At 56.8% G+C, this 25,785-nt stretch overlaps 10 protein-coding genes across 10 annotated transcripts; 5 read left to right on the plus strand and 5 right to left on the minus strand.

Moving 5' to 3' along the window:
* Positions 1-285: 285 nt before the first annotated feature.
* On the minus strand, positions 286-4,662 carry J7T54_003473 (Transcription elongation factor-like protein; the record flags this gene model as incomplete). The annotated part of the gene is made up of 4 exons (XM_051505746.1): positions 286-539; positions 598-4,219; positions 4,267-4,440; positions 4,492-4,662. The coding sequence occupies 4 exons, from the start codon at positions 4,660-4,662 to the stop codon at positions 286-288; spliced, it is 4,221 nt and encodes a 1,406-aa protein (XP_051362910.1).
* A 2,030-nt stretch (positions 4,663-6,692) lies between these two features.
* Positions 6,693-8,399, plus strand: J7T54_003474 (Dual specificity protein kinase-like protein; the record flags this gene model as incomplete). The annotated part of the gene is made up of 4 exons (XM_051505748.1): positions 6,693-6,962; positions 7,015-7,172; positions 7,216-7,750; positions 7,803-8,399. The coding sequence occupies 4 exons, from the start codon at positions 6,693-6,695 to the stop codon at positions 8,397-8,399; spliced, it is 1,560 nt and encodes a 519-aa protein (XP_051362911.1).
* A 65-nt stretch (positions 8,400-8,464) lies between these two features.
* J7T54_003475 (putative uncharacterized hydrolase-like protein) lies at positions 8,465-9,281 on the minus strand (the record flags this gene model as incomplete). The annotated part of the gene is made up of 2 exons (XM_051505749.1): positions 8,465-9,062; positions 9,172-9,281. 2 exons carry the CDS (start codon positions 9,279-9,281, stop codon positions 8,465-8,467), a joined length of 708 nt encoding a protein of 235 aa, XP_051362912.1.
* Positions 9,282-9,694: 413 nt separating this feature from the next.
* Positions 9,695-12,935, plus strand: J7T54_003476 (uncharacterized protein; the record flags this gene model as incomplete). Its single annotated transcript, XM_051505750.1, has 3 exons — positions 9,695-9,772; positions 9,824-12,350; positions 12,400-12,935. 3 exons carry the CDS (start codon positions 9,695-9,697, stop codon positions 12,933-12,935), a joined length of 3,141 nt encoding a protein of 1,046 aa, XP_051362913.1.
* A 154-nt stretch (positions 12,936-13,089) lies between these two features.
* Positions 13,090-15,429, minus strand: J7T54_003477 (DNA polymerase epsilon subunit B; the record flags this gene model as incomplete). The annotated part of the gene is made up of 1 exon (XM_051505751.1): positions 13,090-15,429. The coding sequence occupies one exon, from the start codon at positions 15,427-15,429 to the stop codon at positions 13,090-13,092; it is 2,340 nt and encodes a 779-aa protein (XP_051362914.1).
* A 242-nt stretch (positions 15,430-15,671) lies between these two features.
* Positions 15,672-16,432, plus strand: J7T54_003478 (uncharacterized protein; the record flags this gene model as incomplete). The annotated part of the gene is made up of 2 exons (XM_051505752.1): positions 15,672-15,761; positions 15,818-16,432. 2 exons carry the CDS (start codon positions 15,672-15,674, stop codon positions 16,430-16,432), a joined length of 705 nt encoding a protein of 234 aa, XP_051362915.1.
* A 367-nt stretch (positions 16,433-16,799) lies between these two features.
* J7T54_003479 (putative dioxygenase) lies at positions 16,800-18,049 on the plus strand (the record flags this gene model as incomplete). Its single annotated transcript, XM_051505753.1, has 2 exons — positions 16,800-16,899; positions 17,016-18,049. 2 exons carry the CDS (start codon positions 16,800-16,802, stop codon positions 18,047-18,049), a joined length of 1,134 nt encoding a protein of 377 aa, XP_051362916.1.
* A 696-nt stretch (positions 18,050-18,745) lies between these two features.
* J7T54_003480 (uncharacterized protein) lies at positions 18,746-19,282 on the minus strand (the record flags this gene model as incomplete). Its single annotated transcript, XM_051505754.1, has 1 exon — positions 18,746-19,282. One exon carries the CDS (start codon positions 19,280-19,282, stop codon positions 18,746-18,748), a length of 537 nt encoding a protein of 178 aa, XP_051362917.1.
* Positions 19,283-20,837: 1,555 nt separating this feature from the next.
* Positions 20,838-23,054, plus strand: J7T54_003481 (Carbon catabolite-derepressing protein kinase-like protein; the record flags this gene model as incomplete). Its single annotated transcript, XM_051505755.1, has 2 exons — positions 20,838-22,719; positions 22,783-23,054. 2 exons carry the CDS (start codon positions 20,838-20,840, stop codon positions 23,052-23,054), a joined length of 2,154 nt encoding a protein of 717 aa, XP_051362918.1.
* Positions 23,055-23,489: 435 nt separating this feature from the next.
* J7T54_003482 (isocitrate lyase) lies at positions 23,490-25,263 on the minus strand (the record flags this gene model as incomplete). Its single annotated transcript, XM_051505756.1, has 3 exons — positions 23,490-23,847; positions 23,908-24,809; positions 24,877-25,263. The coding sequence occupies 3 exons, from the start codon at positions 25,261-25,263 to the stop codon at positions 23,490-23,492; spliced, it is 1,647 nt and encodes a 548-aa protein (XP_051362919.1).
* Positions 25,264-25,785: the final 522 nt, after the last annotated feature.

Raw genomic sequence — 25,785 nt, forward strand, 5'->3', positions numbered from 1 at the left:
TGGCGAGAGAGCTATGCAAGGTACCCGCAGTCCGGAACCCCCAGAACATTGACAAGAAAGACCTCGTGGTACTAGCTATCTAACAATTAGTCGAACATCAGCTGGCGGGCTTGGCGTCAAATGGAGCAAGGGGCAGCCAGGTCGATTTCCATTACCCAGCCATCGCTCGCCTCTGCATCATGCTGATGTTTGTGAATAAAATACGTGAACCTCTTTGAACGCCACTCTTGGTACATTGTCCCCGTCAACCCCTGAAACCCATATCAAAACAGGACAACAATCTCCCTACTTTCCACCCATCGTGGAGAACTCGTTCTGAAAACGCAACTTGAATCCGTTGGTGAGCGCACGCATATCCGGGTACTGGTACTTCATGAGCTCGTAGGCCTGGGGGATGACCTTGACAGGCAAGCCCACACACTGGGCGGTCCTGCTCGCCTTGAACACGAGCCAGAAGTAGCCCGGGTGCTTCGTGTCCACGCAGAACGCGTATGTCGAACGGTTGGGGTTGGCGTCAATGTAGGTCGTGAGCCATTTCTCTGTATGTTGTTAGCATTGCGCCCGCTTCTTCTTGCAAATTTCCATTAGCATACGTACCTGTCTCGCCCCGCGACCGGTTCTGGAATTTGTCGTGACGCATCAGCTCCTCTGCCTTGCGTGCCATGGCCTTGACGTGCTCGACAATCAACTCGTCGAGATCGCTGTAGGTGTATTTGCCGTCAATGCGCAACAGCTTGCCCACAGAGAACTCGTTCTCCTTCTGCATCTCGAGCACGTTGATGTGTTGGAAGACACCATCGGCCACCTTCCACGTGACCGCCAGATGGTCGTTGCCCTTGGACGAGGGACGGATGACCACGTCTCCAATCGACTTGGAGCCTAGGTACTCCTCGGCTTGCCGCGAGTTGAACGGGTGAAAGTTGGGATGCTTCACGACACGCTGTACGCGGCCTGTGTGCTTGTCCTTCTCACGCATGTCCTCCTTGTCGGCGGCTTCCAGGTCGTAGTCCCACCCATCACGTCCGTGGTTGATCGGACGGCGGAATGGTATCCGCAGCGTGTCCTCACGCATCGACAGCTTAGTGACAAATTCCTTGTAGTTGATCTCCAGGATCTTGGCCTGGGCTGTCTGGCCGACACTGAGTACGTCCTTGAGGGACGCACGGTTGGTGACCTCGTGAGACTCGAGACGACCCTCGATGCCGCAATCCAGTCGGGCAATGGCGAAATCATCCTTCACCACACGGATATTGACAGGGACAATCATGCCATCGCACAAGGTTCGGGCTGTCTCGCCTGTGAACGTCGTGAAGATGTCAGCCGTGCTCAGTGTGGCGAAATTTCTGCGCAGCTCTTCGTAGGGCGCTTGGAGCTCAGCACGGATGGTCTCGAGCGTGGCACGCTTTCGTTGCTGGTAATTGGTCTCCAACTGCTCGGCGTATTCTTCAAGAACAAGCTCGTTAACCTTGTCTTGTTCATCCTGCTTGAACAGTTTGCGGACAATGGCACCCGAGCCGTTCTCGTCCACCTCGGCCTTCACATCTTCCTCATCGAGCTCGAGCGCATCAGCCGCCATTTTACGACCCAGCTCGTAGTCCTCGGGGTGGACACGAGTGTTGTCGAGAGGATCCGACGATGGATTTGTCTGATCGTACTCAATGTACAGGAAACTGGCACAGTTGTTCCACACCCTGGGACCGACGACGGGAACCTTGCCACTGTCAATATCGCCGACTAGCTCATCCCTGGTGTTGACACTCCCGCCATTAGTGTTGATAGCCTTGATCACACTCGTCGCTTTTCTGGGACCCAGGCCAGCGACAAACGGGAGCAGGTTGGCGATGTACGTGTCAGACATGGCCTCGTTGATGTTGACACCGCACAGGTTCACCATGTCGACCATGGCAGACTCAAGGTATTTGTCAACCTTGTCTTGCGGCAGCAAGTTCTGACATGGGTGGAAGAGCAGGGACGAGACGTCCTTGCCCAGGGCAGCATACTCCTTCATAGGGTTCTGCATGTACCGGGCCAGCCCCACGCAGTAGCGGGTGAATGGATTCAACGAAGGATGCTCGGCATGCCCACGTTTGCTGTCCTTATACAGCCTCGCGACCTCATCGTTCACCACCATGACCTCCAGTGGCTCGCTTCTCCACTCGCCCGTGTCGGGATCCTCAAATTCAGTGCCTAACAAGTTCTTCTCACGAACCAGGCCATCGAGGTCCCGCACCATCTTGTTCGAGTTGGCTGACCAGCCACAGCAGGCAATGACATCGGGACGCCGGCGCTCCACGAGATCCACAAACTCGTCACGCTGTGCCTCGTCTCTCGCAAGGTTGACAAACTTGCCGTGCTCCAGCACGCGGCCGTCGTCGTCCACCCACGCCCAGAAAATGGGGTCGCGACCAGGGTCTCCCATCCCGTTCGTTAGTGCCAAAACTCGCGGTGCTGTCCCCAGAATCATGCCCTTGGGCTTGTAGGGCGCTTGATCCAGGCGTTTCGAGTACTCCTCGCGCACTATTCGCAGCAGCTCGTCTTGGCAGAACGAGCGGACAACCTCCTTGACGCTCCTCGCTGTGATTCTCTCGAGCTTGGGGTAGGCAAGATCCAGGACCCGTCTGCGCTCGTCACGCCACTGCTCGGCACGGTCACTGAAATTTTCTGACTCAAATTCCTGGTACAGTTGCCTTCGAAAGTCGTACCGCCGTGGCATCTCGACCTTGATGTCAACAAAGCCTTCTTCCTCAGCCTTCATCATCTTCAAGAACAGCTCAGGTTGTTGGACTAGATCAGCTACACCTTGATTCTGGATATACTTGATCTCGTAGTATGGATGTGAATCATCGATACGTCGTAGACCCTTCTCTGTGCGTTTGCAGCTAATCTCTGCAGCTTGGTAGAATGACGTTCTGAAATGCTTCCGCATCCGCGGACTGGCAAACAGCTCCTCCGAGTAGAGTTGACGGGCAGCATTCATGACAGCTTCGCCAGTGTCAAAGGTGTTGTCGAGCAGATCGTCAGCCAGTTCCATGGGGTAATTGGCGACATCATCCGGTGCAACCTTCTTGCCTTGTCGCAGCGCATTCTTCGCCAGTTGATCCGCTGTGATACCGTAGGCCTTGACAAATTCCGAAGCGCGCGAGCTGCGTATACGATCGAGAATCGTCATCTTAGAACCTGGTCGCTTGACCTGTGATTGGGTCTTGGCAGCAGCCAGCTCTCGTAATTGTGAAGAATAGCGGAAGTTCAGGTAGTCCTGAACATCTTGCAGCTCTTCCATGGTCAAGGCCTCGGCACTCATCTCCTCCACGACGGGGTCGTCAATCTCAAACTGGGACTTGAGGCTTTCGTACGACGCATTGAGAGCGTTGCGCTTGTCCACGAAAGATCGGAACTTGATGTCGAGCTCCAGAATCTTCCACAAGTCGTCCTGGTTCAGAAGCTTCTCCGCAGAAATAGAGAACTCGTTGCTGTCAGGATCATCACGGTTGGAGCGCGTCTTCGTCGTGTGCAAAAGGTAGTCTTTGCGATGCTGGAAGACGTAGGGAACCTCGACTTCGTCAACAATGAAAAACTCGAGGACTTTGCTGATGGCGCGGCCAAACGGTCCTTGAAGGTCCTGGGGCAGACTCTTCTTCGGCCAAATCTGATTGGTGATCCATCGGCCCTCTTCACGGAACTGTTGGTCGGACAGTTGCAGGTGCTTGAAGGGTTCGCGATCCAGCTGGAATCGTTCGGGTTCGTCGGTGAAACGGATCGCGTTGTCGTGGTCCGTCAACATTTTCTCCTTGAGCTGACTGGGCTCAAAGACGTCCTTGAGTTCGATCTGCCCTTCTTCGCGTTCGCGGTCTTCTTCCTCATATTCCAGTTCGAGCGCCCATCCGTAGTCTTCGCCATTGCCAAAGATGGCCTCCATGTCATCCAGTGCGTCCTTGTCGAGGCCTGCTGTGTCGACAATGGCACCCACGCCACGGTCTCTGGGTCTCGCGACTTCGGCATCCTCTATTTGTTGCAACTTTTCGGCTTCGTCTTCGGGGAAATCTTCCTCGATGAAGTCGTCGAATTCGTCGGCTTGTGGGCGGAAGGTGGTGCGGCCATACGGTCGTTGATCAGCGCCTTCCTCGTCATCGTCCGAGAAGATTTCAGTCAGCCCAGGGGGCTCGTTTGCCGGTTCGTCGTCGTCGTTGCGGTATCCTCTCTTTAGGCGTTTGAACTTGGACTACTCATCGTCAGCTTCTGCATCCCTGAATCAGTGCGCTGACTCACCTGAGGCTTCGCTTTGACAGGCGCTCCGTACTGCTCGCCAATGAGGTCCAAGTCATCGTCATCGAGACGCTCTTCCTCTTCTCGGTCTCGGTGTTCACGTTTCCGTTTGACGGCTGGGCGCGCTTCGCCATCTTCTTCATCTTCCTCTTCGTCGACGATGAAGCCTTCGCGCACCTAGTCAAATCAGCTTCTGCCATCTCTCCAGCCCGTTTGAGGTGAACATACCTTACGCGCTTCCTCCTCGTCGTCGTCATCCTCCTCTTCTTCGCTGGAGTCGTCGATGTTTCCATTCTGCCTTTCACGGGCTTCGCCGGTCTCCTCATCGAAGGACTCATCATCCTCTTCGTCATCCAGCTCGGCCTCGCCCGAAATGAGGTCGCGCATAGACGTGCTCATTTTGCCGATGGGGACAAATGGAGAGGTCCCGAATTATAATTGGCACAAAGCCAAATGCGTTGAAATAGCGCACCTAACCCTCAGAGCAATGTTTTAGAGAGGATGTAGTTGTAGACGTCGGGGTAGGTTTCGGCGCAGTCAATCGTGGAAGGCCTCGCGCGCCTCTGAAGATTCGAATAATGAATCGCATCGAGCTCCAACCTCGTCGCGTTGGTAGTACAGGGGTGCATGGTGTCAAGGGTGAAAGATTTTCCGATTCCGGAGGCTTACTCATCAAGTCGACAACCACACTATTGGCAACCCCTCAAGACAATGTGAAAGAGAAATGTCATCAGTAAATACTCTTCTGGGGATTAAGCTTCCACACAGGTTTGTATGATCCAATCCCATTTTGGAGTCAAGACTCGTTATATTTTTATCCGATGGCAAGAGAACACTCGATCTCACGCCTACCGGCATTTCGAGCTTTCTAGATGACCATACAGCCAAATGCACGACTGCCTACTTTGCGCCTGGAGCATCCACTCCGTTCAACTGCCAGAATTATATGAACAATGTGACCTCGGCTATCCAAGCCCCGTTCGCCGTCCGTGGCGCTTTTGATAGCCAAACTTTGCTATCGTACTTGGTTCATCAATACCCAAAGAGTCGGTCAACTTCCCACGCAGGGTAGGTGAAACATAATAAGGAGGGGTACGATCACAGCCCAGTAGCGTTATGTACCAGGAACCTTTTGATATGATCTGGGTGTATGATATACTATGAGACGCTCATAGCTGGGTTGTGTTCGCCTACGACTTGGTCGAAGATACGCCACAGCAATGCTCGGCAGCACAGCAATGTGCAACTCCTGACCCCTTTGGGCGGCTTGAAATATGAGCTCGATAGCAAGTGTCGCGTCATGGTGGACGAGACATGTCAAGTGTATTATTGTCGCGCCAGGTGCTTTCCCGATATTCGACGACCGCACATATGCCCCCGTACCGATTCCGATGCTACCCCTTTTCACCTAGGATGATGGGACTGAGGCCACCTCAGAAGCTGGCAGATTCATGGACACTGGGGGCGCGCGGACGGCAGAGCCGGGAGATTTAGCGGCTTGTCAGGGAATTCTGGAGGGTCTTCATGCTCTGTGCATCAATTAAGGCCGCGAAAACATATTTAACGTCATGATGCGAGGAAATCAAGCCCTTCTCATTGACTTTGAAAGGGCCGAAGTGTGCAGTTGTGGAGGAATTAGAGGTTGAGCATGGGCGCGTAGAATAGTCGCTAAGAATGACCCCTCGTTCAGGGGCGGCATTGGACCTAATGATCAATACCAGGTATGATCGTAAGGTATGACCAGCTTCCCATCTTCTCGTAACGACAAATCACCCGGGTGGCTAATAATAAGGGGGTTCGATAAAGCAATGAGCCGTACAATTTCCTGGGCCGCACATTGCCCCTCACTGTTTCGACTACCGCATGCGTTCTCGCTGTGACTGATAGATGCGGCCGATCAGGATAGGAGTATTACTACCTAAGGTACCTAGCGTTGACCCCACTCACCTCTCAGGGACTTGGAACTGTCTCATCCATCCATTCTCCCTGTACCGTACGATAGAGAGCGTGATCCTACGCTCAGCACCGGCCGATCGACTCTCAATTGTCTTGACTCCAGAGTAACTGGAATCATCACGGCTCCCATCCAAGAGCCGATACCAGTCTTTGACGCCTGCGCCCCTCGCCTGTCCGCTCCATCTGTTGCTCGAACAACGAGTGCAGCTCGCGATATCGCTCTCGACGACTGCTGCAGACCCCTTTGACCTTCGACGAAAAAACACTACTGCGAGCACGACTGCCGAATTTCCTGCGAGAGCATCTCCACCTCGTCGAGCACGCTCCGTCCGTGTTCGCGTCACTATCAAAACCATCGCCAATAACCGCGGGGAACCCGAGTCCGCGTTTGGCAGGCAACGCATCCAGTCCGGCTCCTCCTTTCGACTCCGTCCCTTCCATCTATTCAAGTCGAATTTAACAATACCGTCAAAATGGCCGACGGATTTGCCCCGCGCACAATGAAGCGCAAGAATGTCAAGGGCCTCGCCTTGACACCTGCCGCTCCCAAGCCGCCCCCGACCGCTGAATCGGCCGGCGGCCGCGATGACGGTGGCAAAGATGGCCAACTCGAGATTGGGATCGAATATAAACTCGATTTGCGACCAGAGGACTTGGAGGTGGTGCGTGAGCTTGGCTCTGGAAACGGTGGTACCGTGAGTAAAGTGCGGCATCTGACAACAGGCACCGTCATGGCTCGCAAGGTATGCTTCGACTTCATGTTTAGGGGAAAATGACTTGCGCTAAGAGAATTAGATCATTCATGTGGAGGCTAAGAGGGAGGTGAGGAAGAGGATCGTAAGGGAGCTGCAAATCATGCACGGGTGTCATTCAGACTATATCGTCAACTTCTACGGAGCGTTCCTGAACCACAACAACGACGTTATCATGTGTATGGAGCACATGGATGTTGGGTAAGTTCTCTTGGTCATGGGCAAGGTATCTTGGCTAACAAAGAAGCTCACTTGACTGGGTATCACGCGTTTTCGGACCAGTCCGCGTCGATGTCCTGGGCAAGATCGCAGAGGCGACGCTTGGTGGCCTCACCTATCTCTACTCCAAGCACCACATTATGCACCGCGACATCAAGCCGTCCAACATCCTCGTTAATTCGCAGGGTGGCATCAAGCTCTGCGACTTTGGTGTGTCAGGAGAACTGGTCAACTCCATTGCCGATACCTTTGTCGGAACATCGACGTACATGGCACCTGAGCGAATCCAAGGTGAAAAGTACACCGTCAAGTCGGACGTGTGGAGTTTTGGTCTGTCTATCATGGAGCTCGCAATCGGCAAATTCCCCTTTGCCGCCAGTGAGCAATTATCAGATGGCGACGGCGAACCAGCTGGTATCCTGGATCTTCTCCAACAGATTGTGCACGAGCCTGCGCCAAAGCTGCCCAAGAGCGACGCGTTCCCCAGTATCCTCGAGGACATGATTCAAAAATGCCTGTACAAAGAGCCCGACCTGCGGCCTACGCCGCAGGATCTATATGTGAGTTTCGACAGGGATATAGGTGAAATTCGAGGCGTGCTAACCAATCCAGGATCGCGAACCTTTCGTGCAGGCTGCCAAGAGGACGCCGGTTGACCTACGTGCCTGGGCTTGCGGCATGATGGAGCGCGATAACCGCAAATCTCACCTTGCGCCTCAGCTGTCGCCCTCGACACAAGATCTCCTCCGTTCCAAGGAGTGGCCCACGCAGACCCAGCAGCAGCAGCAGCAGCAACAGCAAGCCAGGGAGTCTGCCCCTGACGAACGCAGCATTGAGACCCCAACCTCGGGCGAGATCCCCATTGCTGGCACTGGGTACGTCTCGACGCGCGACTATGCGCCCTCTAGCCGCTCACCAACGCGCAGCGCCACCAGCTCCGGCGGACGAACGCCACTTCTCCGCGGCAACACCACCAACTCAATACCCAAGGTTGCCGGGTACAGCGAGACTGGCGGTCACGCACCTTCGGGGTCGACTTCTTCCACTACATTTGCGCTACCCGTTCGTCCGGGACCTTCGGGTCACATGGCGCCGCCACCCCCCCGGAACGAAACACCCGATGGATCGCGGAGGGAAGCCAGAGAGGCGAGAGACGCGCGGAGGCAGCCACAATACGGCCTGCCCCCGAACCCAGCATACAATGTCTGAGCACAGTGAAGAAGGGCGGATTCTCTCAAAGCAAGTCTAGCATAACAATGGCGTAGATTTTTTTTTCATTTGACATTGATCTCTCTCCCTTGGAAACCCGCGTCAAGAACCTCAATGAGCTCCTCCAGGCTATGAATCACCAGATCTGTATGTTCATGCTGACTCAAGTCCCTGTTGACGTCGTTGCCGAGCAGGACAGTAGCAGCGCCAGCTTCCCGTCCCGCGGTCATGTCGTCGATACTGTCGCCCACCATGATCAGGCCGCTGCCGTCGCCATTCCCGTCGTCACGGACGAGGCCCCATTCCTGTGCAATGTGTAGGATTCCCGCTGGATCTGGCTTTGCAGGCTTGAACTCCCTCGTCACGATGGGGTGGAACACCGAGCCTTCGAGGAAATTCGTTAGTAGATTCTTGACGGGCACGTCAAAGTTCCGTGTGCAGATAGCTTTCCTCACTGATCGGCTGTCGAGGTAGTCCATGAGTGCCCTGAGTCCCGGCTGAGGCTTCTGTGTCTCCATGGCCTTGCGCTCAATGGCGCGGATAGCATTGTGGGCGGCAGGCTGCTTGTCTGCCGGTAGCTGTTCGATGTGGTGCAGAATGTCAGTGGACTTTGGTATTCCCAGGGCTGCCCGCATGTCCGAGAACATGTATGTCTGGGGTTCACTACATGGGATGGTCAGTCTCGCTTGCGATATTCAAACCAGGACCGGTTGTGTATAAGCATGTATATCTACACGCATGAAGAAAGCCAGGTGCAACAAGCCCGACTCACCAGAGTGTCCCATCCATGTCAAAGACGACGCCTCGCAGCACAGGCAGCTCGCCTGCTGCTGGCCTCAAGCTCTCTTTTAGAGGGGCGAATCGTCGAGCGGATGAAACCATTGTCGTGAAGAACCTTCTGCACATGGAGAGGCGTATGTATGGCCTATAAAAGCTGCAGGTCTATTCCTACAGGCTGATGAGAGTGCTGGGGAGCGCAATTCTAGGTTAATCTCTTTCGTTACATCGAAGAGAAGTCAGTGACGATGTTATCCTACCAGGTAGTCCAAATCTCAAGTGGGTACCCCTGTGCGGCTGTGGCTGAACCTCCAAGTCCAGTCGTCACTGTGGCTTATGCGCCGGTCCGGGCCCTGGCGCGAAACGGCGCTTCGCTTGGATGAAGGGCTCCCTCGTCAGAGAGGGAGCTCAACCAACCTCTCTCCCCCTCCAATTCTATCGTTCCTTGGCTTCTGGAGCTTACTGAAAGGTTACACCGTCAAACATGATCGTGTGCTGATCTCGTTGAAAACGCTGTCATGAGCCCCGACGAAAGCTCCCAGTCGGGGCCTTGGGGTCTGCGGCGTCCCAAGCTGGCCAACATCAATAAACGCGGTGTAAGTGTCGCGCATCATTGGGCACGAAATCATCGACCACTAACAACACAGAAAACAAGGAATGGTACCTTCATTATACCCGCGACCGGTGAGCGATCCCGACGACAGTTCACCCTCCGAACTACCAGTTCGATTTCGGCCAGCGATGGCGCCAGTGATACCCTATCGACAGCTGAAACTGTCAGCGGCAAGATCAAGTCAGTCGCAAACAAGGCTAAGGACAAGACTATTGGACTCTGGTACTGGTTTCAATCCGACGAAGGCCACGCCGTTCTAAAGTGCACCTTTGCCTATCTTCTGGGCAGCGGTGGTACATTCTTCCCGCCATTGTCCAACTTCCTTGGCCACCGTGACGGAAAACACGTCTCTGCGACCATCACCGTCTACTTTCATCCCGCGCGCTCCGTCGGATCCATGATCGAAGCCGTCTTTATCGGGTTCATTGCCATCCTGTACGCCGAACTCATTGGTTTCATATCTATGGAGGTGGTGATCTGGGGCAAGGAGGCGTTCGATATCGTCCAGCCCGCACACGTCATGGTACTGCTGCTCTGCGTTGGAGGCGGACTGGGGTTCGTGGGTTGGGTGAAGCAGCGGCTCAACCAACCGCTTGTAAATGTCGGCTCCAGCTTGACCTCCATTGCCATCATCACTATCATAACCAAGGAAGAGGCGATCCAAGGCGGGTACGTGTCGGGCGAGAAGCCGTTGCAGATACTCAAGCTTTTGTTGTTGGGGGTCGCAAGCACAGTCGTTGTTAATCTCCTGATGTGGCGCGTCTCAGCAAGGCGTGTGCTACGACAATGCATGATCAAAGCAGCTGCCGCGCAGGCTGATAGGTTATCATTCATCACCAGGGGGTTCTTGAACGGCACCGAGGAAGAGATGGACTCGCCCGAATATGCCAAAATGTCGGCCAACTACAACAAGGCCTATACGCAAATGACCAAGATGCTCCGCGAGGCTAAGAATGAGCACTATTTTGTCGGCACCGAGAAGCTGTACAAGCTAGACAAGAGCCTTGCCAAGTGCATTGAAACTGTGGCCCAATCTATCGGCGGTCTTCGCAGCGCGTTGGCGGCGCAGTTCATGCTTCTAAAAGAAGCCCCTGGCGCGGACCCCAAGGACCTGTCCACACTGAAGCGCAGCAAATCTTTCCACATGGACGAGGCCATTGAGCAACTGTCGGTCATCAACGAGTCGGACGAAGATGCGGAGAGTGCCCACATGTATCGCTCAGAACCGACATTCGACAACACACCCCTATTCCGAGCCCCCTCCGATATCTTCGCCCATTTTATCAATCTTTTAGGACCTTCTATGAAGTCGCTGGCCTACACGCTATCCGAAATCCTACGTGAATCGCCATTTGGCGAAGACCCAAAGAATGAGATTACCGTCAACGATCAACTCCGTGAAAGCCTCAAGGACGCAGTCTCGCTATACCACGAGGCTAGAGGCAACGCGTTACATGAGCTTTACCGCAGCATTGAGATGGGCCGCGTGCGCTCCGAGAAGATTCAGGCCGACATTGAAGAAGTGGCTGCTGCGTGTGGTCACTTTTCGTTCAGTCTGCAGGCGGTTGCTGAGGAGATGGATTCGTACCTGGACGTTTTGGAAGATCTTAAATTTGAGACCAAGCACAAAAAGAGGAGCTGGAAGTTTCTGAGGTTCTGGGAACGATGGCACAAGCCTGCGTCGCCCTCGGATCCTCTTGGTCTGGAGGAGACAGATCGTGAGCAGCTGTTGCCCAAGGCGGGCGTAAGTCGACTCAGGCGGAGTGCCGTACCTAAAGGTATCCCGGATGAAATGGTTGCGCGACGAGACACTTTCAACTGGGAGGCTGCTCCCAACACGAGCAAATGGGCCCGCAAGGTTTCGCAGGTGATGCTCAGGACGGCGCGATGGTTCACCAGGGAAGACGTCCTCTTCGGTATCAAAGTCGGCATTGGTGCCATATTATGGGCCATGTTCGCCTTTATTCCGGCGACTCGACCCATCTACGAGACCTGGCGAGGAGAATGGGGTCTCCTTTCGTACATGATTGTCAACGGCATGACAACTGGCGCCGCCAATACGACAGGCCTCTCTCGCTTCTACGGTACGCTGATTGGCGGTATCTGCGCCATTGTCGCTTGGCTCGTTGGTATGGAGAATCCATTCTTACTGGCCTTTTGTGGCTGGCTTGTCGCTCTTTACAGCTTCTATCTCATTGCCATCAAGAATGCTCCTCTTGGACGCATGTCGCTACTGGCGTACAATGTCATTGTCCTGTACGCGTACAGCATCTCGCAAAGAGTCGAAGACGATGACGACGACGAGGGCGGCACGAGCCCCCTGATCTTTGACATCACATACCATCGTGTCATCGCGGTGACGTTGGGTATCGTGTGGGGTATCCTCGTGTGCCGTATTCTGTGGCCCATCTCCGCCCGGAAGAAGTTCCGCGAGGGCATGTCTGTTTTGTATCTGCAGATGGGTCTCATCTGGAAGAGAGGGCCCTTGGGCGTGCATCTAGACAGCGAGAGCACGCTGGACTATATGCGCCAGGGCGAGCAAGCTGCCCTGCAGCGGTACGGTGAGTTACGATTGTACTCTGGGCAGCAACATGTGACTAATATTCCCAGCCTTCAAACTCGAGTCTCTTCGCAACTCGGCTCAGCATGAATTCGAACTGCGAGGGCCTTTTCCCCACGCTGCCTACGGGCGCATCATGCGCTCCACGAAACACATACTCGATGGTTTCTACGCCATGCGTCTCCTCACACAAAAACGCGCCAGCCTCTCCGAGGGCGAGCGCGCGCTGCTCGAATTCACGGCCGAGGACCGTGTACAACTTTGTCAACGTATCTGTCACGTCTTCCAGGTACTGGCCTCGTGCATCATGCTCGAATACCCCCTCACCGACGCTATTCCTACGGTCGATAGGAACAAGGATCGCTTGCTGGGCCGGATTCACCAGTTCAGGAAGGACCACATGGTTGCCCAGGCGGGCGATGAAGGCGGGATGAGCGCGCTCGTCATAGCGGAGGAGAAAGACTACGCGCTTTTGTACGCGTACCTGCTGGTGACGAGCCAAGTAGCCGAGGAGTTGAAAAAGGTCAGGATGGAGATTGAAAGGTTGTTTGGTGTGCTACATGAGGAATCGCTGTTATTAGAGTAGGGGTTCCGCGCATTCGATATATATGCGATGCGTATGGCCACTTCTAAGTCAAAGATACCTTCAATTTCCGAGGACATCTCTTTCTAGTGATTCGACAAGCCTTTGTCTTGGCCTGATTTCATGCTTTTAGCATCTTCATTATCTCATATACGGTTTATTTGGCCGTGCCTTTGTTGATGCCAAAGGTACATTCCCTCATCCTCCCCAGTCCACTCACCTCGTACTCGATCCATCGCCCGACGCCTCTGCGTCCCTCAACAAGTACACTCCCGGGGTTCATCACATGGCACCCCTCGTACGTCACGCAAAAGGTGGGCGCAGAGGTATCGACCAGCACCATGGCGGTGGGAAGGGGGTATATGTGTAGGCTTGATGCAAAGTCCCAATGTACTGGTCGGATCGAAGGCGGGAACGGTGACATGTACCCCTGATCGAGGATGGACTTGACCATTTTGCGCGCGGCGTGGGTGTCCGACTTGCTCTCCGGTTTATAGCCCTCACTCACGCCCTCGTCGTTCGTCTGACTGACGTCCATTCCTTCCGGAGTGGAAAATGAGGGTGCCGCCACGTCAAGATCCATAGCATCTCCCTGTACCTCTTCAGGCACATCCTGCCCAGAATCCGGTGGAGGTTTCAGGTGCACGCTCGTTCGACGCAGACGAGACGACATGTCGTCCCTCATGACGACAATTTCGTGTTCTGGGCCGAAAACGGTCATCCGAGCGGGATTGCTCCCCCATATCGCCTCGCCCTTTACACCTGCAGCATTATCTGCGTTTGCCGTCGCGAAAGCTCTCCGCACGCGCGATGTGAACATTTCTGGCACCCCTTTCCGGGGCAAGGGCGTCGATGCCCCCGCAGTGAATGATGAGACCCAACCGTCGTTGTCGCCCGGCACGAAGAGAAACGTCGATGCTTGCAGTAGGTGAGGAAAGTCGGCGAGGACAGACGCCAGAGCATCGAAATACTCCTTATACTCAATGGAGCCACCACTGCTCCCCCCACGTGCCAGCACGGCATGCGTGGTGAAATTTCCCGTCATGACAAAGGATAGAGGTTCGGGGGTGTTGTAGGTGGACAGGATCTGTCGCAGTGCCTGCAGAGCCCGAGGATTGTCCAGATTCAGCTCTCCCAGGATGACAATCTTGTTCCTTCTCCCCTCAAACGACGGGGACAGCAACCGATTCTGAAGGCGCCTCATCTTGCTGCCGAGAGCGCGTGAGGACCCGACACCCAAGAAATCGATCCATCCAAACCCGCCGCCAATGGTGTGGTCGCTCCCGCTTCCGTCGCTGATACCAAGCGTTGCCTTGCGCTTCTCACATGGCGGCTGGCCGATGAAGAACCCCTGGAATTTACCACCCAACACACCTCCCACGCCAGAGGTCCCACTAAAACCCTTGCCGTGAGACTCGTCCTCTTCCTCGTAGACACCATCGATGAGGACGATCATCCCTGGGCAGAACCACGCCGAGTCGGCCGGGATGGAGACCGCAGACTTGAGATCGAGTGCGATAGTGCCCGAGAGGTCTGAAATAGCGATACCACCGGACGGAAGTGTCACCAGCAGGCCGAGGAGCATGTGGCTAGAGCCGTGGCGTCCTAGCAAGTTCGCTATGGGCGTAATCTTTAGAGACTGCTGGTTGGCCACCGTCTCTTTCCCGACATGGTGCTTTCGCGATGCAGAGACCGATGATGTCTGAAAGGCTTCGTTTCGAAGGATCCGTTGGTGGATGACATGGTATCGATTTCGGAACAATGTCGTTTTGTGATCGGCTGGCGGTAGCAACGACGGCTTCGAGGTCTCCCTCTCAAAGTGTTTCTTACCCACATTGAACAGCAGACGAGGCTGCTGGTACGCATCTACCACCTGCAGCCACGCTCGAGGATCGTTTGCCTCGTCATCCTCGTCGCCCTGTTCTTCCTGCACACCCAGCGCTGACATGCCAAAACTTGCATTGCTGTCCTCTCGAGGCGGTCCGCTTGGTCGTAGACCTAATCTCGTGTTCAGGTCATCCTCGCCGCTGAGCAGTGAGTCACTCCGTTGCAGACCTCGGTTGGGCCCTGTGATTTTGCCGCCGGACATGTTTCCCTCCAAGGTCTTGAGGATATCGTGGAGTTCCTTCGAGGCGCCGTCCACCATGACACCGCCATTCCTATTCTTCCATGATCGCGCAATCTCCTCGAGCACGCGCTCGGCTAGGCCTTCCTCCCGCCATCCGGAGCCGCAGTGCCGCCCGATGAAGCCAGCTAGCTCCTGTAGCGCAGACGAGGTTAAGGTGAGCGAGTGTTTCTTTGTAAAGGTTCGAAAGGCGAGTGGCCGGAGTGTCGCAGGCGGGAGGATTATGGGGAGGATGGTCGTTTTGGGGGCATTGAGAGCGAAGGGCTTCAGAGGATGAGCTGGGGTGCCAAAGGCCGGTGAGGACGACGGTAAGTTGGAAGATGGAGGGATGTTCTTGTTGTTGCGAAAGAGCGGTGCAGGCGTCTTATCCATTCTGGCGGCTTGGGCACTTTGCACCAGGGAGAATAGTGCTGGTGATGGCGTCGCCTACTAGTCTACCAATCCATGGTAGGTAGAGCAAGGCGGCTGGTGGGTGGAGACGCGTCGACGCGTTGAGTGGTTCGCTTAGTTACGTATTTTGTATAAGTGAATATCTCGCGCCGGACCCTTGGTGATATCATCGCCCAGACATTCACAGCTCCTACCATCACAGCTTTACAGACAAAACCGAAAAGATGTTTCCAGCAGCGTCCTGCCGATGGGTATCAAGGAGCAGAGATCTTTTCGCTCGCCGCGTCAGCACCCTCTCCAACAATAACCACATTGTGCGTTTCCTCCACCAGCAATGAAGGCCTGTCTACATGTAGTCTAACATGTCCAGAAAGTCTTCAAAGACCCGAAAAACCCCGTCAACCATATTCTAACCTACCTCGACAATGACCCCCCAATCAGCCGCCTCGCCATTGGTACCACGTCGCAGATTCCCCCCACACCGAACACATTCAAGGAGAACCGCGAGTTCATGAAGATCCTGGATCAAGTTGTCGAGCAGCACGGGCACGAGGACAGTGACGTGACCAACCAGGCACAGGCATTCGCGTCCACGGGCGGTTTCAACCTGGGCTCGGGCGGTGCCTTCATCTCCGGTGCACAGCGCCGACAAAACAGAGGCTCGTCAGCGAAGCAAGGTGCGGGTGGGGGTGCAGGCGGATCGGGAGCGGGCGGCGCGTCTGCGCAGGGTGGCGCCGGCGGTGCTGGCCGAGGCGGCTGGGTGCACCTGAGCGACCGGAGGAACCCACCGGACTTTGGGCGCATCGCCTGGCCGGAGGATATCCTGGGCAGCGTCGAAGTGGACGACGCGGGCACAGTCGTGGGCAGGTGCCAGCCGAGCGGGACCTATAGGGTGTTGACGAATGAGGGGATGCTGGGCCTGAGCCCATTTCTGAGGGCCAGGTTAATAGAGAGGCTGAAAGAGGAGGCGAAAAAGGGGCAGTAGGCTGTATGATTTGCATGCTGAGCTATGTACAAAACCTGTAAACTACCAGCAAGCACCTAGCGGTTTGCGCGCAACGATCGCCCGCTAGAAGCGACTGAAGAACTCGCTCCTGTGGCAGGAATCAGCTGCTTTGGTGAATGGCAATCGTAAATAGTCAAGTTTCCTAATCTTGGTGTCTATTTGTCATATCTTCTGCCGAGTCTTAAAGTGTTATCTCATCCGAGGCTGCTGCTGATAAGGATGTGTGGGAAGCCGGCGTTCTCCGGTAGCGCTGGATCTGATAAAGAAAGACAGCGTCAGGCCCATTCATGTCAGAACAAATACTTCGCTCACTCAACCACTTGCACAACAAAAGCAAATTCTACCAATGAACTACATCATGTCCTCGCACATACAGATCGAGCCCATGAAGGGCAGCCTCCAATTCGGCGCCAACGTCACAAACGTGGACGTGGAGAATCTGACTGGTGAGCATGACTGAAAGAGACATAATGTGGGAGAATACCCGTTACAATCGGTAACCTCCTCTGGTAAAGACTCCATTTTCTTCGATACAGTGCAGTAATCTGACCGGCCGCTGCAGATGCCGATTTTCAGGTCCTCCGCGAGGCACTCTTCACCCATCAAGTGCTCGTCCTCAAGCAGCAGGGCCACATCAGCCCCAAGGCACAGTATGCGCTCACCCAGCGCTACGACCCTACCGCCACAGGCTCCTACGGCCATGGGAAGACGCTCGACGCCAAGAAGTCTATCCTGCATCCTGATCTCAAGACCATCCCCCATCAGCCCCAGGTCCAGGTCATCGGAAACGGCTTCGTGCCGTCGTACGAAGGGCTGGAGAACTTCACGCTGAAGCATCCCCACCACAAGACTTTCCACGAGACCGTCATCCCAGAGGAAGACGACTTGGACTTTACCAGGTTCTACAGGTGGCACATTGACGCCGCGCTGTATGGTCTTGCGCCCCCGGTGGCCACCACCCTGCTGGCCGTGCAGGTGCCCGGCGGCAGGCGACAGACCATCCGCTACGACGACGGCACCGGCGACGAGCTCGAGGTCCCTCTGGGCACGACGGCGTTTGTCAATGGTGAGGCCATGTACGATGCGCTGTCCGAGGAGGACAAGGCCTTCGCCAGGGGCACAAGGGTGGAATACGCCGCGCATCCATACATCTGGATGTCTGGCGCCAAGTCCCGCCCCACTGGCCTCGGTCTCCTCTCGCAGAACAAGGAGCTGCAGCCGGAGGAGCTGCCGCCCGTCGACGAGACCATGATCCAGACACTTCCCATGTGCTGGAAGAATCCCGTCACGGGCAAGCTTGCCTTGCAGGTACACCCGTCCGCGGTCCGACGCCTCCATCTCGAGGACGGATCGGTCGTTGACGACCTGGAGAGGGTGAGGGACATTGTGTATCGCCTCCAGCGGCCAGGCATCGCGCCGCAGCGCGTCTATGCGCATGACTGGGAGGCGGGCGATCTGGTCATCTTCCACAACAGAGGTGTCTTGCACTCTGTCGTTGGTGCCTTTGCCGAGGATGAGGTCAGGGTGTTCAGGCAGTGCAACATTGCTGGCAGCCAACTACCGGTTGGGCCTGATTCTGTCGCTATCGCTGCTTAGTTGTATTGCAGATCGGGTAGTCCCTCGTAATCAACCTTTGACTCTGGAATATACTTGTATAGGCCTAGCCTTGAGATCGCCCCTATGATCGTCCACTGGATCACAGATGCGCCATTCTGAGTCTGGATTGATCAGCTTGGGCAGCTTTACCCCGAGTGGAATTGCCTGGATCTTGTCCACGTAGCCCCTCATCATCTGCTCGTACTCTGCAAAGGCCTTTTCAAGGTTGTCACTGTGGGTGATGATGCAGTGTGCTAGGATATACGCTCCTAGGACAGCCGTGTTGGTCCCCTGGCCAGTCAGGGGCGAAAGACACCATGCCGTATCACCCAACAGGACACAGTTCCCATGCGACCATTTTTTCAGCTTGATCTGAGCGATTTCCTCGAAATAGAAGTTGTCCGTCGTGAAAATCTCGCGTGCCATACGGTCCGTCTCCCAACCGCTGCCCCCTGAATCTCGCCGACACGATCTCTCGTTGTCTCCGGGGGTCCCTCGATCGCCTGGCTTGGCCGAGCTCATGATCATGTTTGGCAACGATGAGATACGCTGATGAGATGTTCTCGTCAATGGGTTTGATAAGGGCGTTCCTTGATCCGGACAAGCTGAGCAATCGGCTGTATGGTCTGTCCTGCACCTCCGCTGGCAAGCTGATGAAGGCGATGTATACATCCAGCGATTTGATGCAGTCTTCCCTTAGGCTCGCCGGGAGGATGAGATCTCGATATCCGATCTCAGGCCATCTGCGGCAACGACAAGATCAAATTCCTCCTTTTGCGTCTCCTTTTTTTCTACGTCGGACACTTGCGCGAGAAGGTCGTCCAGTCTCTCCTCGATGGCGGTGACGGTCTTGCCAAATCTCCAATGCACATTCTCATGCTCATTGGTAGCATTATGGATGACCTCGCTCAGTCTTGGTCTCATGATCTCGATTTCTTTGCTCGCACCACCACTCTGACCGGCTGGCAAGCGACCGACCAGCTCACCTTGCTCATTGACGACCTCGATGCCTTGCTCGCGGGTGGATGCTTCGCGTAGCAAGGGGAGGAGATGGAGACGAGACAGGATCTCCTGCGAAGGTCCCTCAACGTCCACGACCTGGCCAAGCTCTGACTGAGTGATGCTGCGTTCGAGAATCGTGATCTGCGAAGAGGGCAGATGCTTCGCGAGGACCAGGGCAAGCGTGGGACCGGCGACTCCACCCCCGACTATGAGAATGCGTCGAGCGGCCATGGTGATGTCGCTGGAGGGTTGGAGATGGACGGAGAGAGGGCGAGATTTGATCAAGCGAAAGTTGCTTATGCTGGAGACAGATGCTTTTCAAGACGGCTGAGCGAGGGGCTCGGTATTCGTCGGCGTCCGTTTCCTGTCATAAATGATACTATGCACGACACGATGCACCCGCAGTTCGGCACTCGTCGCAGTCCGAGGCGATGCGACGGCGAATATTTGCCGCTGATTGGAGATTGCAATGAACTAGTGTCCGCTACGGTCATCAGAGCATTGCGAAGATTGTTTGGCTGAGCAGAGCGAAAGTTACTTCGGCGCGATCGTCCCAAATGTTGGACTCTGTTGTTGACATTAGGGGTTCGTGTCCAAGGCGACAGACAACACCAAGGACGGAAGAAGATGCATGCGCCATGCCCATGTCGTGCATCAAATAGAATTGCACCTGAGAATCCAGGGTGCAGCCCAGCCGTCAGCTGCGCATGCATGCACGTCCAAAGACAAGATGCGTAGGGTAAGCCGAGGCCGTGCAACCTGAGCCTTGGAACTGTCATATATCATGTTTGCAATAGACCAACAAGCCCGCCGTAGAGCGCCCGCCGAGCCGTTTTGCAAAGGCGCAGCCTTTTGTTCCCGTCGCTTTCGGGGTATTCAATATTGACGTGATTCATTAGCGTTTGCCGACCCGTTGTCGAACAGGCTGATGGACGACGCACGGATAACAGCGACTGGACTACGGAGTACCTTAGGCTAGACTGGAGGCGGAGGAAAAGGTCCGACAGCCGGTGCGGTACTGTAGAGCAGCCGCCTACCTGTAAGGTAGTTTCAGTCGACGCTTTGACATGACTGGACTGGAAGGCAGCCCTATGCGCTCGCCACAGCATGACACGGAGAGCCTGGAACTCCAGTCTTGTCGCTGTACGGATACATATACGGAGTAGGTACGTATCCCAAGCAGCGGGCGCTTCCTGGATCGGCCTGAACTTTGGCGGGGTTCTACGGAGGTACAGGGCCAGGCCTGCAGCGACTGGACCCCGCCCCCTCCATCGGCGGTCATGGCGGGCACCCACAGGCCGCTCTGCGCAGCCAGTAGGGCATCGGCTGCTGCCGGTTGGCCAGCGACCATCCAGCAGCCCCAACCCGATACCGTCATTTGCTCTCGCCAACCTCGATTCTCCATACCAGGCGTCGCACACGACACGACTCTATCATATCGCCAGACGCATTATCACCGTCTAACGTCAGGCAGGCCAGGCCGGATCCACGAGTCAAGCGAGCATCGACACCCTCCTCATTGGACGCCTGCGAAATTCCCTCCCCCGTCACTGACTGACTGCAACGCAGCGCACACACACAGGGGGCCTGGCCCGACGAAGCGACCGGGCAAGCAACCATCCGGATACGTACCCTGATTGATTAATTAACCACTCAGCCTCCCGTACTGTCGACATCCATCTGGGCCCTGTGCCAGCCAGTCTCCGCGCTAGCCGCAGGCCGTCGCACTCGCTGGTGCTCCCTCCCCTCCAACCCAACCCAACCGACCCAACCCGACCCGGACGTCATGGCCCCCGGCCGCTTCGAGGACGAGGAGCTCACCATCTCTCTCTCGTCATCCCACGTGCGTCGACAGCTCCAGCAGCCACCCGAACCACAGCAGCAGCACAGCAAACAGCATGGCGACGAGTCGGCGGCATCGCCTCGACCCCCCACCGCAGCCATGAGCACACCCCGCAAGGAGAAAGCAAAGACGGAGCAGCGCATCGGCGCGTACAAGATCGTGCGCACCCTGGGCGAAGGGTCCTTTGGCAAGGTCAAGCTGGCCATCCACAATGGCACCGGTCAGCAGGTCGCCCTCAAGATCATTGCGCGCAAGAAGCTCATCAGCCGCGACATGGCTGGCCGGGTGGAGCGCGAGATTGAGTATCTGCAGCTGCTGCGGCACCCCCACATCATCAAGCTCTACACGGTGATCAAGACGCCCGCCGAGATCATCATGGTCCTCGAGTACGCGGGCGGGGAGCTGTTTGACTACATTGTCGCCCACGGCCGGATGAAGGAGCCCGAGGCACGACGCTTCTTCCAGCAGATGCTGTGTGCCGTCGAGTACTGCCACCGCCACAAGATTGTGCATCGCGACCTCAAGCCCGAGAACCTGCTGCTGGATGAGAATCAGGACATCAAGATTGCCGACTTTGGGCTGAGCAACATTATGACGGACGGCAACTTTCTCAAGACCAGCTGCGGCAGCCCGAACTATGCGGCCCCCGAGGTCATTGGAGGCAAGCTCTACGCGGGACCCGAGGTCGACGTGTGGAGCTGCGGCGTCATCTTGTACGTCTTGCTCGTAGGCCGCCTGCCGTTCGACGACGAGCACATCCCAAGTCTGTTCGCCAAGATTGCGAGAGGGACATATAGCATTCCGCAGTGGATGCCGGCAGGGGCGGCCAACCTGATCAAGAAAATGCTGGTCGTCAACCCGGTGCAGCGGGCCACCATTGAGGAGATTCGCGACGACCCGTGGTTCCTCACAGACCTGCCCGTCTACCTGCAGAGGCCGGCCGAGGAGTTCTTCAACACCGGGGTGGACCCCAACAAGGCCATTGCCAAGAGCGACATTGCGCCCAATGCGCCCGAACGTGTGCAGGAGAAGCTCCACGAGGAGATCACGGACAAGATCAGCAAGACGATGGGGTACGGAAAGGTCGATGTCGAGGAGGCCTTGCGAGCCGAAGAGCCATCGGCCATCAAGGACGCCTACATGATTGTGCGTGAGAACAAGCTCATGCAGGTGAATCAGCACCCAGAGATCTTGCAAGCCGAGATTGAAGGTGGAAGCCCCATGATGAGCCAGTCGTCACGGTCTGGCATCTCCGGCAGCGGCATCGGCGCAAGGCCCTACGTCAGCAAGGTCGGCATCTTGCCGAGCAGCATCCCCACGTACCACAAAGACTACATGGAGAGGAAGAACGCGGGCGAGGACACAGTGGCACCGCCGGCGGCCGCGGGCATCGAGGAGCCGCCGTCGAACCGCACAGACGCCGAGAAACAGGACATGGCCCGCCGTCTCAAGCCCCACTCGCGGAGCCAGCTACGCATAGACGAAGCGGCCAAGCGGCCGCAGGGCATGACGCCCATCAACCCGACCAAGAAGCCGAAGCCTGTGCGCTGGCAGTTTGGCATCCGGTCGCGTAACGCGCCGTGGGAAGCCCTGCTGACTATCCACAAGGCGCTGCGGAAGCTGGGCGCGACCTATATCCCCGATGAGGACTACGACCCCCGGCAGGGCAAGGACAGCGAGCCACCCAGTGGCGAGGGCAGCTTCGCGGACGACTATGCCAGCGCCGGCGAGTCGGGGAAGGGGTCGAGTCTCAGTGTCGATCCGGCCAAGAGGTACAAGCTACCAGCCGACCCGTGGCGTATTCGGGTGCGCTGGGAGGTGAAAGGTAAGGATGGACACCGGGATGCTTTTGGTATTTGCGGAAGCTAACCTGCCATTCCTGTTGTAGTGGGCAGTGACGGCGCAGACAAGGACACTGTGCCCAAGGATCCCTGCGTGCACGAGCAGTCGGCCGAGGGTGTCGTCAAGCGCGGCTTTGTCGCGATGCATCTCGACATTCAGATCTACGAGATGGAGCAGGGCGTGTACCTGGTGGATTTCAAGTGTTCTGGATACGAGACGGCGCAAGGGAAGCTCCTCGAGGAGAAGGAGGTCACCAGTCCGTATCCATTCCTGGACATGGCCGCGCGGCTGATAATGCAGCTCGCGGAGGCGGACTGAAATGGAATTCTCCGCGAGGAGAGGGATAGACAAACGGCCGCGTAGGTACACGACGATGACCACGACCACGGAGGATGGCGTCTCGCGGGGCGGACGGCGCACACAGATGGCCGCTGCGACGGTTGCTTTGGACGGGAGGGTGGGGGATGTCTTTTGCGCATTTATGGAACGGGTCAAGGCCTTGACGGACGGCCGCGGTGGCGTACGGTACGGTATCTCTAGAATAGAATAGACCGAGCTCGCTTGCTGCTGGTCCACTTGCTTGCCGGCCATGGGCTGGCGCTGAACAAACCAAGTACCATATCATGCATGCACGCATGGAACACTCGACGCTCACCTCGACTGTGAGAGCGGACGCATCGTAGAAGGAACATTCATTCATACATTTCATCCCTGTGTAGGTTCCATGTTTCTCCCCTAACCCACCTACTGTACTCACTTGAACTGATCCTCGGTGACGCCAGCGCCCATGGCGGCGGTGCTGCTGATGCCGCCGGTGACCATCTTCTGCAGCTCGTCGACATAGGTCGCGCCACTCCATTTCTGGTGCTTGACGACGTCGACGCCGAGCTCCATCTCGGGCTCCTGGACGCGCTCGCCGTACGCGCGCATGCCCTGGGCGGCGTAGGCGCGGGCAAACGAGTCGCTAGCGAGGGCGGTCGTGTGCAGGCCGGCCAGGGTGATAAACTGCCAGCAGTAGCCGAGGCTGGCGAGGCGGTGGATGTACGTCTCCTGGTCATGGCGCGGCATGGCCGTCTTCCAGTTGAAGGACGGGCTCAGGTTGTAGGCGAGCCTGGGGGGGAGGGGGATAACTGTCAGCATTCTTTCTTCTTTTCTCACAAAGAGGACTCACTTCTTCTCCGGCCACACCGCGTGGACGCCCTCGGCAAACTCACGCGCCTGGGCAAAGTCGGGCAGCTTGCTCTCCATCCAGATGGCGTCGCAGTAGGGGGCGTAGGCGACGGCGCGGTTGACGGCGCAGTCGCAGCCGCCCTTGAGGCGGTAGTAGCCCTCCCTGGTGCGGGGGGCGTCCCAGTCAAAATAGACGTCCTCGCCGACGAGTTGGCGGGCGAGCTGGCGGGCCTCCCTATTGGACTTGCCCTTGGCCTGGGCCGTGTACTTTGCCTTGAGGGCCGCCTTGTCGGCGATGGATGAGGCGGCGTCAATGTGGGCGAGGACGGCCTCGTCGAAGCGCATGAGGCCGGCAGCGGCGAGCCAGTCGTCCTCGATGCGCTGGAGCTCCGGGCCGAGCTTGCCCTCCTGCTCGGCGCGGGCCATGAGGTCGTTGAGGGGGTCGCGGAGCTGGGGGTTGGTGGAGCCGAGGATGAAGGCGTGGTCGCGGGCGTCAATGGTGGTGGTGATGAGGGTGGCGGCCTCGGCGTCGGTGCGGGCAATGGCGAGGAGGTCGGAGCCCATAATGTCGGCCTGGGCGCGGATGGCGACGAGACGGTTGATGTGCTCGCTGATGGGGACGAGGACCTTGCCGGCCATGTGGCCGCACTTTTTGGTGCCGGGGGCCTGGTCCTCAATGTGGATGCCGGCGGCGCCCTTTTCGACAAAGAGCTTGGTGAGCTTCATGACGGCGGTGAGGCCGCCGTGGCCCGTGTCGGCGTCGGCGATGATGGGGCGGAGGTAGTCGACGTTGGCGAGGGCGGCGCGCTGGGCCTTGGGGGTGGTGACGCGCTCCTGGCGCTGCTTGCGGTCGTGGAAGAGCTGGGCCATGAAGAGGTGGCCGACCTTGTTGGGGACGGTGGTCTGTAGGCGAGGGGGGTCAGGTCAGTCAGTCAAGCCAGTGCCTTCCACGAGCGTGGACGAGACTCACGTAAGGATAGTCCGCCAGGTCAGGGCCAGGCTCGTCCGAGGCCGACGCCGTCGAGGACGACTGCCAGCCGGAGACGTAGATGGTGTCGAGGTACTTGGCCATCTGGGTGACCATGGTGGGCTCGAGACAACCATATGTGTAGCTGGCATCCTTGGTCTGGAACCGCTTCTCGAGAATGTCCCACAGCTTCTTGGCCTGGGCGTGGCTCGGATACTCAATCTTGAGGTGGCCTCGCTTGGACACAATCTGCTCGGCGGTAAAGGGCCGCTTGGTCTGGCGCCAGCGAGGTTGCGACCACCAGTCCTTGACCTGCTGTACTTCTTGCGCAAAGAGCTCGTCCTCGACGTCCGGGTTGACGGCCGGGTTGGCCATGCTGTTGGTCGCCATGTTGACAGACAGTATGTGTGGTACGACACGGAATGATGAGAGCAAGTCAGAGAGGGAGAGAGAGAGGGAGGGGAGGGGAGGAGAGTTGCAAGCCTAGAGAACTAGAGAAGGAGTAGCAGGCCGAGATGGATGAGCACGTGTCGGTCCAGCGGAAATGGTCGGTCGATCAGTCAGACTGGAGGGAGCTACGTATATGTACAATGACTGACATACGCACGCCCTCCATGTTATATCACCACGCACGCACGTCGGGCCTCGCTCAACGTGCCATGCCTACGGTGCTACACCCGACAGCGCCTCGGAAGCTGATCTAGAGCCCGGGATGGCCCGGATTGGGTACAGGCCAGGCCAGGCGACTGCTGGCATTTGATCGAGCGAGGGCTGGAGGAGTAGCCGAGAGGAGGCAGTTGAGCGATGGGGGCGCGACGTTGTTCGGGTCAAGGGGCGCCCAGCAGCCGCGATTGGCCGAGGTACCGAAGCAGCCAGCCCAGTGTGCCATCATGCCCTTGTTGGAATTTAGTT

This window comes from Emericellopsis cladophorae, assembly GCF_022114955.1.
Source record: "Emericellopsis cladophorae strain MUM 19.33 chromosome Unknown NODE_16_length_390664_cov_118_533041, whole genome shotgun sequence".
NCBI classification, from domain to species: Eukaryota; Fungi; Ascomycota; class Sordariomycetes; order Hypocreales; family Bionectriaceae; genus Emericellopsis; species Emericellopsis cladophorae.